The 14,474-nt window shown below is 42.4% G+C and overlaps 1 protein-coding gene across 3 annotated transcripts in view; it reads right to left on the bottom strand.

Annotated features, from left to right (window-relative positions):
* Window positions 1-12,616, bottom strand: part of LOC118361406 (fibulin-2-like) — a 49,664-nt gene extending 37,048 nt beyond the window's left edge. For 2 of the 3 annotated variants that reach the window (XM_035741306.2, XM_035741307.2), the window contains exons 1-2: window positions 12,479-12,616; window positions 6,955-8,480 (exon numbers count right to left, since the gene is read on the bottom strand). In XM_035741306.2, coding sequence (XP_035597199.1) covers window positions 6,955-8,347 — 1,393 coding nt within the window. In that variant the 5' untranslated portion in view covers window positions 8,348-8,480; window positions 12,479-12,616. The remainder of the gene's footprint in view (window positions 1-6,954; window positions 8,481-12,478) is intronic. The other variant, XM_035741305.2, reaches the window with a different exon arrangement.
* Between the last annotated feature and the right edge of the window lie 1,858 nt (window positions 12,617-14,474).

The following is a 14,474-nucleotide window of genomic DNA, read 5'->3' as shown; positions in this document are numbered from 1 at the left end:
GATTCATTTTATAACTTGAGACGAAGTTGAATTTATCTATGATCTTCAATGCGTTTGGGAGCGATTGAGATACATTGTCTAGATGTAGTCAAATATTGTCTGGGTATAATGAGATTAGGGAAATTGGTGTTATTTTGTTCGATTGACGAATTGCCTGGGCCAGGGGTTTCATGGATAATAAAAATAGCAAAGGAGAATATCGGCTCACCTTATCTACTACTTCTTGTGATTCTGAACAGAGCAGATACTGCCTGTTATAACAATGTCTGAGGGATTTGGCATAAAGAGTCAAGTCCATAAATATTTGGACATTGACCAAGTTCTTATTATTTTAGTTGTCTACCACAGCATATTGGAGTTGAAATTAAACAATGAATATGATTTGAGCGTATTTACATCCAAATCAGGTGAACGGTGTAGGAATTACAGCACTTCATATATACGTGCCTCCCCCCTTTTTAAAGGGACCAAAAGTAATTGGACAATTGTCTGCTCAGCTGTTCCATGATCAGGTGTGTTTTATTCCCTCAATAGTTAATTTACAAGTAAGCAGATAAAAGGTCTAGAGTTGATTTCAAGTGTGGCATTTGCATTTGGAATCTGTTGCCGTTAACCCTCAATATGAAGTCCAAAGAGCTGTCACTGCCAGTGAAGCAGGCCATCATTAGGCTGAAAAATCAAAACAAACCCTTCAGAGAGATGGCAAAAACATTAGGTGTTGGCAAATCAACTTTTTGGTACATTAGTAACAAGAAAGAACACACTGGTGAGCTCAGGAACACCAAACGGCCCTGAAGACCACAGAAAACAACTGTGGTGGATGACAGAATAATTATTTCCCTGGTGAAGAAAACCCCTTTTCACAACAGTTGTCCAGATCAAGAACACCCTCCAGGAGGTAGGCATAGCTATGTCAAAGTAAAGAGAAGACTTCACCAGAGTAAATACAGAGGGTTTACCACAAGATGTAAACAGGAAGACCACATCTAAAAAAGCCTGTACAGTTCTGGAACAACATCCTATGGACAGATGAGACAAAGATCAACTTGTACCAGAATGATGGGAAGAGAAGAGTATGGAAGGAACTGCTCACCATCCAAAGCATGCCACCTCATCTGTGAAGCTTGGTGGAGGTGGTGTTATGGCGTGGGCATGTATGGCTGCCAATGGAACTGGTTCCCTTGTATTTATTGATAATGTGACTGCTGACCAAAGGAGCAAGATGAATTCTGTGTTTAGGGCTATATTATCTGCTCAGATTCAGCCAAATGCTTCAAAACTCATTGGATGGTGCTCACAGAAATGTGGGCAATGACCTGAAGCATAGTGCGAAAGCAAACCAATATTTTTTATGGCAAAGAAGTGGAATGTTCTGCAATGGCCAAGTCCATCACCTGACATGAATCCAATTGAGCATGCATTTTACTTGCTGAAAGCAAATCTGAAGGCAAAATGCCCCAAGAACAAGCAGGAACTTAAGACAGCTGCAGTAAAGGTCTGGCAGAGCATCACCACGGAAGAAACCCAGCAGCTGGTGATGTCTATGGGTTCCAGACTTCAGGCAAAGAATTTGCAACCAAATATTAAAACTCACAATTTAATTTATGATTACGTTAGTTTGTCCAATTACTTTTGAGCCCCTAAAATTGGAGAGAAAATGGTTGCAATTCCTACATGGTTCATACAATACTTTTGACAAAGATCTTAAATTAAAGTCTACACTTAAAGCACATCTTGATTGTTTCCTTTCAAATCCATTGTGGTGGCGTACAGAGGCAAAATTATGCAAATTGTGTTACTGTCCAAATACTTATGGACCTGACTGTAGTATTTTAATCATATAAATAACATTGGAGCCACTAACATTGGAGCCACAGTTCCAAGACATACCAATGATATGACCATTCTAGTCTATCAAAAGCTTTTTCTGCATCGAGAGCTAAAACAGCCCAAGGAGCTGTTGTTTCTGATGAAGCATGTAAGATATGTAATAGTCAATGGTTATCAGAGGATAAAAGTTTTTGAACAAAGCCTATTTAATCCGTGTGGAACAATTTGGGTAACTAAGTCTCGAGACGTGACAACATTTTGTAAAAGAGATGAATATCTGTGTTTATCACAAAAAAGTGAGAACACTGGGTGGCATCTTTACCCTTTTTTAATGAAAGCGGAATCAGTGCTGTATTCACATCTCTCAAAAATGAACCTACGGGGGCCTCCCGTGTGGCACAGTGGTCTAAGACACTGCATCGCAGTGCTAGTTGTGCCACTAGAGATCCTGAAACGAGTCCAGACTCTGTCGCAGGCGACCGGGAGACCCATGGGGCAGCGCACAATTGGCCCAGCGTCGTCTGGGTTAGGGTAGAGTTTGGTCTGTCCTCCGACACATTGGTGCGGCTGACTTCCGTGTCAAGAAGCAGTGCAACTTGGCTGGGTCGTGTTTCGGAGGATGCACGGATTCTTGACCATTGCAGCAATGGGACAAGACTGTAACTACCAATTGGATACCACAAAAAAGGGTAAAAAGCAGCTGTGTTAATCATTTTGAGCAATAGTGGACTGGTTGAGAGAAGAAGAGTTCTTAATTCTTTGTCTGGCTTGGATTAACAATCATAGGTGTATAGTTCTTTATAGTAGCGGGAGAATCTTTGATTGATTAATTTGGGTTCTGATAGTAGTTTCTGCACATCTTGTTGGCCAGTTAAAGATTGGGACGATTACCATGGAAGTAATGGTTGAGTCTATAACTTGATGGATGGCAAATTCTGCTCTCTGTCTTACCAATGTTCTCTCTTGACTTTGAAAAGAGAAATAGCTATCTGATCTGAAAAAAAGTGTTGTGAACGCTCTAACGCAGTTAAGAACATTTCCAATTTGGATATCTTCTTTAACTGTGATTAATTCAACTCAGATTCAAATGTATTTGCATAATTTTTCTCATATGCGTCAGTCTAAGTAACATACTAATTTTGAGTATCTTATGCATCATTATGATTATACCTTTAGTTGTATTTGGGGCTGATGGAAAAGCAGACAGCTTGTACAAAATGGTTCTTCATTCTACGTGCGTCCTTACGGAGCAAGTGTGTTTCTTGGAGCATTGTTATGTCAATATGGTTTCTTGCTAGAATATCAAGACAGCTGGAACACTTGATAGGATGATTTAGGCCTTTCAAATTCCAAGAGAGAATGTTATATCAATGATATCATTGTTATCTTTAGCTCATGGATGTGTAACTAAAAGCAGAACCTTTTAAGCAGTATATGTTTTTGGTCTTTAAGGCATTGAAACATATAAATAAAGTTAAACATAAAACAAGTAACCATTTTCAGACCATTACAGTTTAGTTAGTAGATGTGATGTGTTAGCGTGAATAATGAAGAAAAATATCAAATATAATCTTAAAAAAGTAGGCTAAATATAACAGATATACAAGCCTGACCACCATATTTGAAGAAATGTCAAATAGAAAGGTTGTAGGAGCAATAGTTATTGATCCATTATCCTCATTATTATTAGTAAAATGACTTAAATTACCTTAAACATAACCTGACCCTCAATATGTATTAAGCATTTAAGTGCTCTATACAATGTACAAAAAGAAATAGAGTATGTGGATTAAACGCAGTCTATAATCTACATCTCACAATACTTAATTGTGGCCTGTAGGCCGAGTCCTCCCAGGGAAATACATTTTGTCGCCTAAACGGAGGGGGACAGACATCAACTGAATTGAGTGGACTGGCCTTATCGGACTGGCCATCTATCTAACACAGAATAAATACAAATATTAGGGGAATAGCTTCCAATTTAAAAATTGACATATTTAGCCCTTAAGGATGCAATGTGCTGTAGCCCCACAAGGAAGCAGCCCCAATCTGTATACACTTCGATATATTGTCCGTTGTTCATTAATTGGTATGGTGTCTGTCATCATTGGCTAAATGTCTTGGACCATAAATAATGTAATAATAGCCAAGTCCAATGTGCAGTAATAATAATAACAGCAACAATAATAGTGTTCCTTTTACCCAATTGAGGGGGTGTCCTTATCATTGTCTTGTGCTGAGTTCACCATCATAACCATAGGCTAGGCTGTATGATTGTGTGTGGAAGTCTACCTGAATACTGAGCCAGTGTTGCCTGACACAAATACTGAGGGTGACAATTACAGCAAAGTGGCCACTGAAAATGATAGTTTTGCACGAAAGTCCAAAATGGACTTGAACTTTTGTACACATCTAACATTTTCCCATGCCTGTTTAACAGATCAATCCCAAAATGGCTTCAGCTTGGTTGAGTAGGGTAAGTGGGTTCCCTAATGAGCAGGAGGAGTGAGTGTGAAGGTGTAGTCTAGCTGAGCTCCATTGATTACTGGTTGGATTGGGAGGCCCAGTGCCTTGTGGGAGAAGAGTAATCAAAGCGGGTCACGAGGGAGCAATGAGTATCGTCTGGCAATCAGGCCACAACAGAGGTCGCATTCATCACTTCCATATTATGCCCTTTTCAAGTACAACCCCCCAAGACATCCTACACGACCATGACCACCACGGAGTGCCTAGAAATCCCCATACAGTGTAGTTGGTAGAGGGAGGGACGTAGCCCAGACTCTAGATGGAGCAGGGTAGTTAATCGACTCTAACAGAAAGAAAAATAATTTACCTTGGACCGCTTTCCAATAGAAACCAGGCCTGTTTATGTGTAGTGAACATATTGTGTTTTGCAGTGCATGCTTTCTCCTTTCCTCTCCGAATGACTCTGGCATGCTGCCCTAAATGGGGGTTGATAACAGGCATAACTCAGGGACCTTATCGATTGAGTCTCTTCCTGTCCTTAAGGATGTCACCATGCTGGACCCTCTTTCCCTTCACCCAGTGACCATGACTTCTGACCCTTAACAATGTCAGCTTGACCCAGGGGGCTGGACAGTAGCCAGGCTAGTCATCTTTGTCTCCACTGCCCCTGGGAATGAGCTGCTCCAAATGGGACAGAGATACTCAGAGTCTGCTGGACAGACATTTACGTGAATGAACTTAAGACTCTCTGTCAACCTACTCTGAAGCAACAGTAATCTACCCTTTCATTCTTGGATCATACCCTAATATTCAGATATGCAGCGTAGAAAACAGCTGAGGGCATCTGTCACAACAAATATATGTGTCGCACTGCATTCAAGGCAAGCTGGGGGATATTAACTCATAGGCACTTACAAGACATACTGGAGAAGTTGACTTTGGCCTTGCCTTTAGAAACAAAATTGTGTGAATGGTAAACACCAATAATGACCTGGCATATTTCAATCTTCTCGCTTGCTGCATGGAATGTACGTGATAGGCATCTCTCATGGTAACTCCCAAAGAAACACCCCATACAGCTAATACATACACTATACATTCCTATGGAGGCCAAGTGCTGAAAGCAGAAGAAAATCCCAACAGGTCTCAACAGTTATAGTATAGTAAAGAAGGGTGGCTAGTCAAAGCTGGGAAAATCCACAGTTGACTGTCACACTTACAGGATAGTGCAAGAGTCTGAATTCCTATAGCTCTGACCTAGTTTGTACTGTAATTCAGTAGCTGTGGCAGTGCTAAAATCAGGAGGAGATTATTACATGTTAGTGCAGTTTTAGTGCAGTACACTGAAATCCTATTATGTGTAATCCATAGTAGTACTGTAGATATTATGAAAGGTAAACCCGTAAACCCTATTGGAATCTCAAGAACTGATTGAGGATTTTTTCTTCCAGTGGGAAACCTAGATTTCATGAGAAGATGATGCAACATCTTGGAGGCCCCTTACAGTGGTCATTTGAAGGTCATACACAATCACAGGTATTACCTATGAATATGTGTTACAAACAACCCCAATCTCAAAGCAGAGATGGGTTCTCTATTATAAAGAACCCAACTGGTGGCCCGCTGGCCTCAATCTTGTTGATGATCCCTGCTCTATGAATACTGTACTCTTTTAACCCATCCTCCAGACATTTAGCTAGTCTCTTCATGATCTGTTCTCCATCTCAGAAGCTCCTCTCGATGTACAGTATTTATGCCTTGGGGAGGGCTGTTAATGCTGAGCCTACTGATGATTGTACGCGAGGGACACTGCTACAGAATCTACAGAAGCTGAGTGGGTGGCAGGTAGCCTATCTGTTAGAGCGTTGGGCCAGTAACCAAAGGACGCTGGTTTAAATACCTGAGGTGACTATGCAAAAATTTGCTGATGTGCCCTTAACCTAATTTGCTCCAGGGGCACTGTACTGCTACGGCTGACCCTGTAAAACAACACATTTCACTGCAGCTATCTGATATACACTTTAAAAATATAAAAACATTTGGTGTTCAGGAGGCTACTGGGAAGAGGGAAGACGCCACAAGGAAGATGTCACATTACTGTATTCTGTCACTTTGGGTTTGAATTAACGCAAACATGTAAACAATCCCTGAATTCTCCAGATGACTCGATTGTAGTCCTTTATTGCGGGGTTATCCTAAGGAATTTCTATTTGATAAAATGAACTTGAACTTTCTAGAAAAGTGGAAGGCTCACTGTCGAGAGACCGTATGCTTTCCGTGAAGCCTAGTTTTTACTGGACCAGTGTCAGCTCGCAGCTACTATAGACTGATTAAGAATGTCATAGGATGTAAGCGAAGGAGGGCAGTACATCATCTGAGGTTCTAGTTCTTACACTGGGCTACTGTCTTCACAGGCACACATTTATAAACCATTACATTGGATGAATGTGGTTCCTATCTTTTAATGAACAAAAAAAAATGCATATGAAAGAACTGCTTTTATGTATGGCCTTTAACTAGGTCTCAGAGGACATTGTAGGAGATTTACTTACCCTAAATACAAGTACAGTAATTATAAAAGATGAATACAAAAATATCAGCCGCACACTATTCATTTAGACTGTGGACTGGTAGAGTGGCCATATATTGCTGACTTACCCTCAGTGTTTTGAGACTGTTCGTTTGGACCCTGGTAGTTGAAGAGGACCTGGGACTGTCTCCTGGCTGCCTGGTCTCCTTCCTCCCTCATGACAGGAGCTCTGCTGGTCGGGCTGAACTTCACTGCGAGAAAGTCCTGGTCAAGTTTACTCTGGGGCTTTGTGGGCTCCTCACGCTGCTCCTCAAGATGCTCCTCAAGTTGCTTCTCATGGTGCCACCCGTAGCTTTGGGATGAACGACTGCCGTCATGGTGGTGACTGTTTTGGTTGTCTCTGTGTTTGTGGCGGCCAGTGTGTCTCACTCCCTTGTCACTATTGACAGTTTGTGTGATGTCCTTCGAAGTGTCACTCTTCATCACTAAGTCACCATCTCTGTGATGTCTGCTGTCCTGGTCAACAACTTCCTGTTGATGTCTGTGGTTCTCTGAGGTAACTTCCTGTTTAGTTGTTGTTGTTGAGGTTGACTCCCCCTGGGCCTTTGAGGTGGTCTGGTCCATGTGATGTGGATCCGCGGTAACAGTCACCTCCTCTCTTGTCTCCTGATCATATGTTCCCAGTCTCTCTCTCAGCTCCTGCTTCAGGTCATTAAAGATCTCATAAGTAGGAAAGCTTGTCTCAGCATAGGATGGTGACACTGTGGTCGATTCTGTTGGCTGGACCAGGTCTTGTGGTATAGTAGATGAGGAGTCAGGCAGTGTGTAGTCATAATCCTTATCTTCATCCAGGACAGGTGGGTCCTCTTTGTAAAGAGGTAGGGTGTTACCGGGGGCAAGTGGGTCTAATGGGCTTGTCTGTTTATTGTCATGCGGTTTGCTGAGGTCTCTCAGAGAGATGTTTTTCTGTCTGGTTGTTGCTAACACGGGCTTCTTAATGTCACGAGGGTCGCAGTCAGGGATAGGAGAACACATCAGGCTCCCGCCATCGTTAGGACAGTGACACACCTGACACGGGTCCATCTGGAAGGAGTGACCCGCTTCGTACTTCATGTTGCCTCGGACACAACCGATGCTCTCACACTGCGGACACCCATCCGCAGGTTCCACGACAGTGATGCAGTTGGGAGGGATCTGGGGACATGGGATGAAATGACACCCGATCCTCCCGCCTCCCTGTGGACAAGAACATTCTGTGCTTCCGAAATCCACAAAGTAAGATTCTCCCTCTGGAACTTTCCCATTCCGGAAGCCTGCGTGGATGCAGTCATAGTACTGATAACCTTCACATGAGCATCCTATTTTAACGCAGGTGGCACAGCAAGCGTCCTTCTCCAAAACCTCCTCAATACAGTTGTCCAACACTGGACAATCCACGCCTGTACAGTCCCTTTGGCTTAGACAGGTGCCCAGGCACAACAGGAGCACACATTGAAACAGCATCAGTTTTTCTTGGTTCATTTTTCAAAAGTCCCAGAGCGCAAGAACAATTGTTGAAAATGGAATTTGATGATAACTATTGTCCACAGTCTTCTGCAGTTGACCTGGAGTGAGAATGATGTTGAAGGTTTGATTTCAAATGGCCTCCTTTAACCTGTGAGAATGAAAGAGAAATAACATGACATTACTGTTATGTCAACTTACTGTAGTGACAGAACCACAAGATCATCACCAAGGCATCACCAAGTTGTTTGTCATTGAACTGGGTCCCACCAGTCTCCACTGTTTCAAATCAAATCAAATGTTATTTGTCACATACACATGGTTAGCAGATGTTAGTGCGAGTGTAGCGAAATGCTTGCGCTTCTAGTTCCGACAATGCAGTAATAACCAACAAGTAATCTAGCTAACAATTCTAAAACTTCTACCTTATAGACACACGTGTAAGGGGATAAAGAATGTGTACATAAAGATATATGAATGAGTGATGGTACAGAGCGACATAGGCAAGATACAGTAGATGGTATTGAGTGCAGTATATACATATGAGATGAGTATGTAAACAAAGTGGCATAGTTAAAGTGGCTAGTGATACATGTATTACATAAAGATGCAGTAGATGATATAGAGTACAGTATATACGTATACATATGAGATGAATAATGTAGGGTATGTAAACATATTAGGTAGCATTGTTTAAAGTGGCTAGTGATATATTTTACATCATTTCCCATCAATTCCCATTATTAAAGTGGCTGGAGTTGAGTCAGTGTGTTGGCAGCAGCCACTCAATGTTAGTGGTGGCTGTTTAACAGTCTGATGGCCTTGAGATTGGAAAACAGCTTCTGTCTCTCGGTCCCAGCTTTGATGCACCTGTACTGACCTCGCCTTCTGGATGATAGCGGGGTGAACAGGCAGTGGCTCGGGTGGTTGCTGTCCTTGATGATCTTTATGGCCTTCCTGTGACATCGGGTGGTGTAGGTGTCCTGCAGGGCAGGTAGTTTGCCCCCGGTGATGCGTTGTGCAGACCTCACTATCCTCTGGAGAGCCTTACGGTTGTGGGCGGAGCAGTTGCCGTACCAGGCGGTGATACAGCCCGACAGGATGCTCTCGATTGTGCATCTGTAGAAGTTTGTGAGTGCTTTTGGTGACAAGCCGAATTTCTTCAGCCTCCTGAGGTTGAAGAGGCGCTGCTGCGCCTTCTTCACGATGCTGTCTGTGGGTGGACCAATTCAGTTTGTCTGTGATGTGTATGCCGAGGAACTTAAAACTTACTACCCTCTCCACTACTGTTCCATCGATGTGGATAGGGGGGTGTTCCCTCTGCTGTTTCCTGAAGTCCACAATCATCTCCTTAGTTTTGTTGACGTTGAGTGTGAGGTTATTTTCCTGACACCACACTCCGAGGGCCCTCACCTCCTCCCTGTAGGCCGTCTCGTCGTTGTTGGTAATCAAGCCTACCACTGTTGTGTTGTCCGCAAACTTGATTGAGTTGGAGGCGTGCGTGGCCACGCAGTCGTGGGTGAACAGGGAGTACAGGAGAGGGCTCTAGCTAAGATTACTGTCATTAAGCCTATAATAATAAAATTGACCATTGGGCTAATGTATGTTTTTCCATGCCCATTCTATGGTCACAGGACAGCTCGTGATGCATACTGTGGTTTGCATTACATTGGTATGGAAATGTGGCTACAGGTAACGCCGGATAGGGATAGGGGGAAATATGGACAACCCTAGACAAACCGTCCAAAGTTAGAAAATAAAAGACACTGTACCTGACAGCTCCTACACACAGAATAACACAGATAAGAGAGGACAAAGGTCATGCACTACAGTAGGCTTAATGTGGTTGCTAGTGTCAGATATTTTCCAAATCTGCCATTCAAAATGTGTCCTTTCTAAGAAGTACGTTCTGTAACTTTTAATAAGATGCATTTCTTACACTACTGTACGGAGACTGAACAATCTTTCCAGTGATCCATATCCAGCCAATTCTAAACTCGTGTGTGTGATCCAAGTCAGTGATGGGACTACAAATCAGAGAATATATTGAAAACCAGCTGTTTTCTATTTCACTTTTCCTGTTTTTCCCCCCAACTGTTCGTGTGCTTGATCCAGTCCTAAGAAACACTAACGTTTCAATCAAAGAAATCTTTTGGTACGATTCTACAAGTTATTTTCAAAATGCATTCCAGTTCTAAGTGAAACATGATGTGTATAAAACAAATATTAGATCCATTCCTAACATTTGACTAATCTTTAACACCGAGCTTAACCCAGTTGAGGAATATGAACAGTGTTAGACTCAAAAGACACACACATAGCACAACAGCCCAGACTCATTGCCCCCATAATGCTTAGAAACAGCTTGCTGGTGCATGGATTCCAACATATGGTGGAGCAGTTTGGGAGGGCAAAAGTCACCCAGTGTTGACATGGTATATTTTCCTCAATAGACACCCTTCACGCTCATGTGTACGTTGGTTGTATGGAGAAGCCTGCACTGACACGTCTTTAAACTCCCAGCAGCAACTCATAACTCTACATACAGTCCCTCTGTTTTCTATATCAACATATTCAAAATGCTATAATCCTGCCATAGGATGTCCTGGTTCCATGACTATATTTTAATGAGAATGTTGAGTTTATTAACCTGCATATATATAGAGTTATGGTGTGCTGCTCTGTGTTAAGGAATCCTATTATCTTGGCGCAAATTTGCCCTTCAGTGCTGATTATGTAGGGGACCGTGCACTTCCTTTCAGTGGGGATTCTATCACTAACACAACCCCTCTGTGTCAAAGTCAACCATCCACAGGTTATGGCAGTCACAGCCAACTGCAGAGGTTTTCTAAATGAAATATTACAATCCCCCCCTTCCAAATTCAACGTTTCTTCAAATGATACGTTTTTGAGAGCCATTAGACATCCCAACTGGAAGTAAAAAAACATTGGTTCTGGCTACTTCTCGCACATCTGGGGCTACGTCTCTCTCACTTCATCATACCCAGACCACAGAATGAGAAGGACTGCAAGCACAGACGAATGCACCACTTAGACAGTCAATGATGGCTTTGTATGCAGCGGGTAAGGAATCATTTTAACAGGTCTCACAGTCTTGACTGGCATGTGCCCCACTGGTTTGGTGTTTTAATGATGTTGAATTCAGCACATGGCATGCAACGACATGGCATGATGTACTGCATCAAAGGCTGAGGCTCAGAGTTCCTATGTCTGCCACAGCTGACAGTGAGATTCAAAAAAGAAAGTTGGGGCTGGGCAAATCAAACTAATTGTATAAACATGTGTCACTCACTCACAACCACTATCCGAATCTGTGATAAGAAGATAAAGTGAATGGAAGACACATCTAGCCGCTGTATCTTTGCTGACCTATGTAAGATTAGTTTATTTAAATGAAACAAATATTTTTTTGTATTTTTCTATCAGCTAAAAAAAAATGTCCAAAGTTTTCCAGACAATGTTTGTGTACATGGTTTGCTCATGTACCTCTCCTAGTACCAAGGAGTTTGAGCCAGGATACAGAAAACATTGTTGTCATGTGATTAAACAGGAAATGTTCTCAACAGTAATGTTTGTCTTCGCGTATTTAAATACTATATTTTCCAAATGGTGTAAAGATTTAATGATATCATACAAGATAATGTCAGTCTATCTGCTAGGCTGTGAATAATGACTTGAATGTAATAAAGTCAGTAGCCTGAGGTTTGATAAGGTGCACAAACTCAGAGCCAAATCACTTTTAACAAATACTACTGTTTACATTTTGTCATTACATACAAATGGACATAAGCAATAGACTTCAGGGCTGAGAATACTCCATAATTTGATATTGGAAACCGGACTTAAATACATTTTTCTCTCTGTGTTTTAACAATAAACGTTAAGTGTGAAAGTGAAATAGGCATAATTTAGTGGAGGATAAATAAAATCCTGAAATGTTCTTAGTTATGTGGAGAATTAAATGTCAATATAACCTGCCATGCACATAACTGATGGGTAGAAATGTTGGAAAGGAAAACCATAATTTTTTACATGTTACATGCAGTCTCTTATAAGGTTAGCATATAAACACATTCTCACAAACAAGCGTGCAAAGGCAGTGAGGCAGTGATTGAAAAGTTTCTTTACCTTATGTCTCAGTTCTGTCAGTGTGCGACCGGTATCTTGTATGCTGGCCCAAAGTTAGCTGAGCGCATTCTGAAGAGAAGGGGGATGTGCAAGCGCTCTCTGAAAACTGAGAGAGGATAGGGGCGGAACAAAAACTTTGCCCTCCGAATACTTCAGCAAATGACTTATGAGGTCAGGAATACTTTTGAGCCTCTATTTCATGAAGCTGCTGATTCACGTTTGAACGAATTCCAAATCGCTTCAATCTGTGTATCTAGCTGCTGTTTTACTTTATTGAAATAGGCTGCTTGCTGTCACATTACAATATTAGTCTTTGCACTTGGGTCTATTTGACGAATGCAGTCATTTCCCCCATTTACATTGTCATTATTGTGACGTTGTATATTGTAATTCCAGATGATTCACCCAAAAGTAGGTTGTGCTGGTGAATAACTAACTATTAGACCCATGTTATGCACATCTAATGTCCATAACTTGAAAAGGATAAAGGCTAAAAAGCCTACACACAATAATCAAACTCTCCTGCAAATCTTCTCACTCAATAAGAAAATATCACATGATCTCTGCGGCTCTTTGTCAAGTTCGTTGTAACGATGAGACCAAGGCCCAGCGTGATGTGAATACATATTCTTTAATAACAACGAAGAAACACTAAACAAACTTACAAAATGAACGTGACGCTATAAATATAATGAGTGCAGAGACAGGAAACTACACATAGACAATATCCCACAAATTACCCAAGAAATATGGCTGCCTAAATATGGTTCCAAATCAGAGACAACGATAAACAGCTGCCTCTGATTGAGAACCAATCTAGGCAACCATAGACATAAAAACACCTAGACAAGTCACAACCCCATAAACATACAAAAACTCTAGACAGGTCAAAACACATATCACCCTCGTCACACCCTGACCTAACCAAAATAATAAAGAAAACAAAGAATACTAAGGTCAGGGTGTGACAGAACCCCCCCCCCCCAAAGGGGCGGACTCCCGGCCGCAAACCTAAAGCTATATGGGAGGGTCTGGGTGGGCATCTAACCTTGGTGGAGTCTTAGGTTCTGGACGCCGCCCCACTTCTTTATACTGAGGGCTGTGGACCCTCGATGGAGACCCTGGGCTGGGAACCGTCGTGGTAGGTTCCGGCCTGTGGCCCGTCGTGGTAGGTTCCGGACTGTGGCCCGTCGTTAGAGGTTCCGGTCTGTGGCTCGTCGCCGGACGCTCTGGACTGGGCACTGTCGCCGGACACCTCAGGGTGAGTGCGGGGAGGAGGAACAGGGCGTTATATATATATATAGACATTATGGACAGTATATGGATAGAATATGTAGTATATCTGAAGAATTACTTAGAATAGAATATGTACAGCAATAGTTAAATAGCATAGGCCTTGACTAGAATACAGTATACAGATTTGAAGTGGGTCAAACAGTATGTCAACATTATTAAAGTGACCAGTGTTCCATTATTAAAGTGACTAGAGTCCCATGTCTATGTACGTCTAAAAGGTATGTATGTCTAAGGTAAAGGGTTGAGTAACCGTGTGGTAGTCGACTAGTAACAGTTACTAAAGTTTAGGGCAGGGTACTGTGCGGCGGCCAGCTAGTGGTGACTATGTAACAGTCTGATGGCCTTGAGAAAGAAGCTGACCTCACCTTCTGGATGGTAACGGGGTGAACAGGCCATGGCCCGGGTGGCTGAAGTCCCCAATGATCCTTTTGGCCTTCCCGTGACACCGGGTGCTGTAAATGTCCTGGAGGGCAGGCATTGAGACAGCACCGCCCTCCAGAGAGCACTGCGGTTACAGACGGTGCAGTTGCCATACCAGGCGGTGACACAGCCCGACAGGATGCTCTCAATGGTGCATCTGTAAAAGCTTTTGAGGGTCTTAGGGGTCAAGCAAAAACTATTCGGCCTCCTGAAGCCTTCTTGCGCCTTCTTCACCACACTGTCAGATTGCGGGATGTGGACGCCAAGGAACTTTTCACCT

This window comes from Oncorhynchus keta, chromosome 28 (genome assembly GCF_023373465.1).
Source record: "Oncorhynchus keta strain PuntledgeMale-10-30-2019 chromosome 28, Oket_V2, whole genome shotgun sequence".
Lineage (NCBI taxonomy): Eukaryota > Metazoa > Chordata > Actinopteri > Salmoniformes > Salmonidae > Oncorhynchus > Oncorhynchus keta.
Note: the sequence above shows the minus strand (reverse complement) of the source record. Positions and strands in the feature narration are given on the sequence as shown.